Below are 6,051 nucleotides of genomic sequence, written 5' to 3' on the forward strand. Positions count from 1 at the left end.
GGAAGCGCAGAATTCAGTTTGACCGTCTGACTTGGAATTTGTTGGAAAAATAACACGGCGAGCGTGTGTTGTGGAAGCAAAGTGTCCTCGTTCAAGGTGGACGTCGGCCATTTTCTTGTAGCCTCTCTTATAGTTTTGCCATGAGAATTGTAATTGTTTGCTAGTTTATAGACAAAATTGTGTACATACTTGTCCGCAGAGTCGTCTTTGTTTTGTTTTGGTCTGGAATTATTAAAAGCAACTATTTAGTTTATGTCATAAGGAAAGGCAGCGGCCATTTTGTTGTAGCCCGCAGAAGCAAAAAGCCCCCGTTCTTTTACTTGCAGTCACCTTTTGTGCAGCAGCTGGAGACAGGGGAGGAGAGGTGCTGGGTTTTGGGTCATTATGGGTTATATTTGAATTAGTTTGTCACACAGGGGAAGCGGTTGAATATGAGACGCGGGGTTATGACATGGCTGATTATCTAAGTTGGGGCGTTGCGGTGCGCTGCTTCACTCTGAGCCAGGATTCACGACTTCCTCTACGCATGGGGTTTTAAAGAAGGGAGGAGCTCTTTATTCAGTAAATCGAACACGCGCAGTGGCAGCATCCCAAGCAATGCGCCTTTTAACTTGTCGGAGGAACACATAGCAACCCTTGATTATTTTTTTTCAGTCTCTATAGCACTAGTGTGCCACACAGAGTGCAACAAATCTTATCAGGAACCGCCCCCGAGGAGCCTCACTCCTGCTCGTAAAAAGTAGAAGATCGTGCAGGACTGGAATGCTGAATTCAGTTTTCAATGGAGGGGCAACAACACTTTCTGTGCTCTCTTGCCTCAAACAATCTAAAGATGAAGCTAAAATTCCTCTCTGGGGAATTAGATTGAAAGCTCCTCTGGGGCGGGGACCAATAGAAGGGTCTGGGAGTTCTGTTAAGTACTTTTAGGGTGAACTACAATTAACATGTTCAATAATTCTTCTGTTTTCAGATTTTGTATCTGCTGGTACCACCAAAACGGCCTTAGTAAAGGCGACTACGTATACGAAAAAAGGCCTCAATGACGATGGAGAAGGAACGTGGTCACATGACAGAGAGGATGTTAGACCTCACCCTGGAGATCATCTACTTGCTGACCGGAGAGGTGAGGAGGATTCTGGGAGGTCACAAATGCATTTATTGTTTGTAGAGATCTATAACCAATGTTGTGAGTACCAATGTTCATTGGTGGTCAGTGGTGAGTGCTGCTGATCGTTGGTGGTCAGTGGTGAGTGCTGCTGATCGTTGGTGGTCAGTGGTGAGTGCTGCTGATCGTTGGTGGTCAGTGGTGAGCGTCCCCCTTTGTTGGTGGTTAGTGGTGAGCATCCCCCTTTGTTGGTGCTCAGTGGTGAGTGTCCCCTTTTGTTGGTGGTCAGTGAGGAGTGTCTCCATTTGTTGGTGGCTAGTGGTACTATGTTTGTGGTGGTCAGTGGTGAATGCCATGTTTGTGGTGGTGAGTGGTGAATGCCATGTTTGTGGTGGTCAGTGGTGAATGCCATGTTTGCTGGTGGTCAGTGGTGAGTACTGTGTTTGTGGTGGTGAGTGCCATATTTGTGGTGGTCAGTGGTGAATGCCATGTTTGCTGGTGGTCAGTGGTGAGTACTGTGTTTGTGGTGGTGAGTGCCATATTTGTGGTGGTGAGTGGTGAATGCCATGTTTGTGGTGGTCAGTGGTGAATGCCATGTTTGCTGGTGGTCAGTGGTGAGTACTGTGTTTGTGGTGGTCAGTGGTGAGTGCCATGTTTGTGGTGGTCAGTGGTGAGTGCCATATTTGTGGTGGTCAGTGGTGAGTGCCGTGTTTGTGGTGGTCAGTGGTGAGTGCCGTGTTTGTGGTGGTCAGTGGTGAGTGCCATGTTTGTGGTGGTCAGTGGTGAGTACTGTTTGTGGTGGTCAGTGGTGAGTGCCATGTTTGTGGTGGTCAGTGGTGAGTGCCATGTTTGTGGTGGTCAGTGGTGAGTGCCATGTTTGTGGTGGTCAGTGGTGAGTGCCATGTTTGTGGTGGTCAGTGGTGAAACATCACTCTTATCTCTATTCATAAAACACAGACCTGACCGGAGAGGTGAGGAGGATTCTGGGAGGTCACAAATGCATTTATTGTTTGTAGAGATCTATAACCAATGTTGTGAGTACCAATGTTCATTGGTGGTCAGTGGTGAGTGCTGCTGATCGTTGGTGGTCAGTGGTGAGTGTCCCCCTTTGTTGGTGGTTAGTGGTGAGCATCCCCTTTTGTTGGTGGTCAGTGAGGAGTGTCTCCATTTGTTGGTGGCTAGTGGTACTATGTTTGTGGTGGTCAGTGGTGAGTGCCATGTTTGTGGTGGTGAGTGGTGAATGCCATGTTTGTGGTGGTGAGTGGTGAATGCCATGTTTGTGGTGGTGAGTGGTGAATGCCATGTTTGTGGTGGTCAGTGGTGAATGCCATGTTTGTGGTGGTCAGTGGTGAATGCCATGTTTGTGGTGGTCAGTGGTGAGTGCCATGTTTGTGGGGGTCAGTGGTGAGTGCCATGTTTGTGGGGGTCAGTGGTGAGTGCCATGTTTGTGGGGGTCAGTGGTGAGTGCCATGTTTGTGGGGGTCAGTGGTGAGTGCCATGTTTGTGGGGGTCAGTGGTGAGTGCCATGTTTGTGGGGGTCAGTGGTGAGTGCCATGTTTGTGGGGGTCAGTGGTGAGTGCCATGTTTGTGGGGGTCAGTGGTGAGTGCCATGTTTGTGGGGGTCAGTGGTGAGTGCCATGTTTGTGGGGGTCAGTGGTGAGTGCCATGTTTGTGGGGGTCAGTGGTGAGTGCCATGTTTGTGGGGGTCAGTGGTGAGTGCCATGTTTGTGGGGGTCAGTGGTGAGTGCCATGTTTGTGGGGGTCAGTGGTGAGTGCCATGTTTGTGGGGGTCAGTGGTGAGTGCCATGTTTGTGGGGGTCAGTGGTGAGTGCCATGTTTGTGGGGGTCAGTGGTGAGTGCCATGTTTGTGGGGGTCAGTGGTGAGTGCCATGTTTGTGGGGGTCAGTGGTGAGTGCCATGTTTGTGGGGGTCAGTGGTGAGTGCCATGTTTGTGGGGGTCAGTGGTGAGTGCCATGTTTGTGGGGGTCAGTGGTGAGTGCCATGTTTGTGGGGGTCAGTGGTGAGTGCCATGTTTGTGGGGGTCAGTGGTGAGTGCCATGTTTGTGGGGGTCAGTGGTGAGTGCCATGTTTGTGGGGGTCAGTGGTGAGTGCCATGTTTGTGGGGGTCAGTGGTGAGTGCCATGTTTGTGGGGGTCAGTGGTGAGTGCCATGTTTGTGGGGGTCAGTGGTGAGTGCCATGTTTGTGGGGGTCAGTGGTGAGTGCCATGTTTGTGGGGGTCAGTGGTGAGTGCCATGTTTGTGGGGGTCAGTGGTGAGTGCCATGTTTGTGGGGGTCAGTGGTGAGTGCCATGTTTGTGGGGGTCAGTGGTGAGTGCCATGTTTGTGGGGGTCAGTGGTGAGTGCCATGTTTGTGGGGGTCAGTGGTGAGTGCCATGTTTGTGGGGGTCAGTGGTGAGTGCCATGTTTGTGGGGGTCAGTGGTGAGTGCCATGTTTGTGGGGGTCAGTGGTGAGTGCCATGTTTGTGGGGGTCAGTGGTGAGTGCCATGTTTGTGGGGGTCAGTGGTGAGTGCCATGTTTGTGGGGGTCAGTGGTGAGTGCCATGTTTGTGGGGGTCAGTGGTGAGTGCCATGTTTGTGGGGGTCAGTGGTGAGTGCCATGTTTGTGGGGGTCAGTGGTGAGTGCCATGTTTGTGGGGGTCAGTGGTGAGTGCCATGTTTGTGGGGGTCAGTGGTGAGTGCCATGTTTGTGGGGGTCAGTGGTGAGTGCCATGTTTGTGGGGGTCAGTGGTGAGTGCCATGTTTGTGGGGGTCAGTGGTGAGTGCCATGTTTGTGGGGGTCAGTGGTGAGTGCCATGTTTGTGGGGGTCAGTGGTGAGTGCCATGTTTGTGGGGGTCAGTGGTGAGTGCCATGTTTGTGGGGGTCAGTGGTGAGTGCCATGTTTGTGGGGGTCAGTGGTGAGTGCCATGTTTGTGGTGGTCAGTGGTGAATGCCATGTTTGTGGTGGTCAGTGGCAAGCTCACACATTAGTTGGTGGTTAGTTCCCCTGTGTGTTGATGATTTTTGATGCGTGTCCCTGTTCCTCAGGGGTCAATGTTTAGTGCTCAGTAGGTACTTCGTAAAGGAAATCATTGGTATTCAATGATTGTTTGAGAGGCGCAGCTGCCCTCCTTCTTCCCAGGTCTCTGGTCAATGACATGGCACCACAGCCATGTAGGACCATTGGTTGGGTTCTTAGTCCAAGAGGTGCTGCCTACAAAGTGGAGAGGTGTCTCTAGACCCGGGGCACTGGAAAGGAAACCTGGGGCACATGCCTAGGTGTCCGCGTCTGGCGTTGTTCCTGGTTTGGACACTTGTAACCTGTTATTTGTTCTCTTTGTATCTAGAACTATATAGCTTTCAAGTTATCTAATGGCTTGGTCGCTCCCAACCTAAGGAACACACAGAGCCCCTTCACACAACCTCCGCCTCCCGCTCTGACACCTGAAACAAGCAACGACAAAAAGATTCAAGAGGTGACCAACAAGATCATCGAGCTGCTGACGGGAGAGGTGAGCGGTGTCGGGAATTCTGGGACATGATCCAGGAACAGACAAGGGATGTGTCTGGGTGGTGACTGTATCATTGTGTGTGTCAGGTTCCTATAAGGTGTCAGGATGTCACGGTTTCTTTCTCCATGGAGGAGTGGGAGTATCTAGAAGGACACCGGGATCTCTACAAGGACGTCATGATGGAGAACCGGCCGCCCCTCACATCACCCGGTAAGAGGAGACTTTAATTTCTTGAGTATTGATGATCCCCCTATATACACACATCCTCTGATATAAAGACATAGAAACAATGTATTCAGTCAGTGTGTGTGTTTCCTACAGATGGATGCAGGAACAGAAATACCCCAGAGAGATGTCCCCGTCCTCTGTATTCCCGGGATTCCACACAGGAACATCTCAAGATCCCGTATGAGGAACAGGTATCTTTGAAGACATATCATGGCAAATCCAAAGGCCTGGTGGACTCCGGTGTATAAAACAGTTTTGTGTTTCTTAGGTTGAACGTCTGATTAACGTTAAAGTTGAGGTCACAGAGAGAGAAGAGGAGATGTATTTGAGGAATGATGTGCAGCATACGGAGGAGAAAGTTCCTACAGATGGATCCAGTGACAGAAATACCCCAGAGAGATGTCCCCGTCCTTTGTATTCCCGGGATTCCATTCAGGAACATCACGGAACCCACCAGTATTATCCGGTAAGTTTAGTATTGGCTCTTAGTAGACATGATATAAATTCTTTATTTAGAGTTTTAATACAAGAAATGCACACAGTGGGTCCCATGGGACCAAAATACAAAAACAAGACAAGATGGAGCACAAGGGTCACATGAAGGATCTGGGTGGAGGCATATAAATGGTCAACAGAAGACAGTACATTGTGATGAATGCACAGTCTTGAGTTTGATGTTATACATGAGCGGTAAACTGGTCCGGGAAGTGAATCCAGGTCAATGCTGTGGTAATTCTAACAACATAGCCCATCTAAGCTACATGCCACCAAGTAGAGGGTAAGAAAAGGATTAGACAATGGACCTCACACATCAAAGATAGGAAAATACTTCGAGAAAAGGCAGCACACAGAAAGAAGGATAGGCTCAGCAGAGGGAATGAGGAACAGGCCATACTGGATGGCTACTGGGCAGTCAAAGATCCAAACTCCATGAAGTCAAGGAACTCCGTCCAAACTCCATGGAGTCAAGGAACTCCGTCCAAACTCCGGGGAGTCAAGGAACTCCGTCCAAACTCCGGGGAGTCAAGAAACTCCGCCCAAACTCCGGGGAGTTAAGAAACTCCGTCCAAACTCCGGGGAGTCAAGAAACTCCGCCCAAACTCCGGGGAGTCAAGAAACTCCGTCCAAACTCTGGGGAGTCAAGGAACTCCGTCCAAACTCTGGGGAGTCAAGGAACTCCGTCCAAACTACGGGGAGTCAAGGAACTC

At 50.2% G+C, this 6,051-nt stretch overlaps 1 protein-coding gene across 1 annotated transcript in view; it reads left to right on the forward strand.

The window, feature by feature from the left end:
* The first annotated feature begins 1,045 nt into the window (after nt 1–1,045).
* The window catches only part of LOC108788090 (oocyte zinc finger protein XlCOF7.1-like), an 11,761-nt gene continuing 6,755 nt past the window's right edge, over nt 1,046–6,051 (forward strand). Inside the window, exons 1-4 of the mRNA XM_018557824.1 lie at nt 1,046–1,123; nt 4,451–4,615; nt 4,702–4,754; nt 5,757–5,994. Of these exons, the coding sequence (XP_018413326.1) occupies nt 1,046–1,123; nt 4,451–4,615; nt 4,702–4,754; nt 5,757–5,994 (534 nt within the window). The remainder of the gene's footprint in view (nt 1,124–4,450; nt 4,616–4,701; nt 4,755–5,756; nt 5,995–6,051) is intronic.

This window comes from Nanorana parkeri, unplaced genomic scaffold, assembly GCF_000935625.1.
Source record: "Nanorana parkeri isolate BGI_ZX_2015 unplaced genomic scaffold, ASM93562v1 scaffold305, whole genome shotgun sequence".
Classification (NCBI taxonomy): Eukaryota; Metazoa; Chordata; class Amphibia; order Anura; family Dicroglossidae; genus Nanorana; species Nanorana parkeri.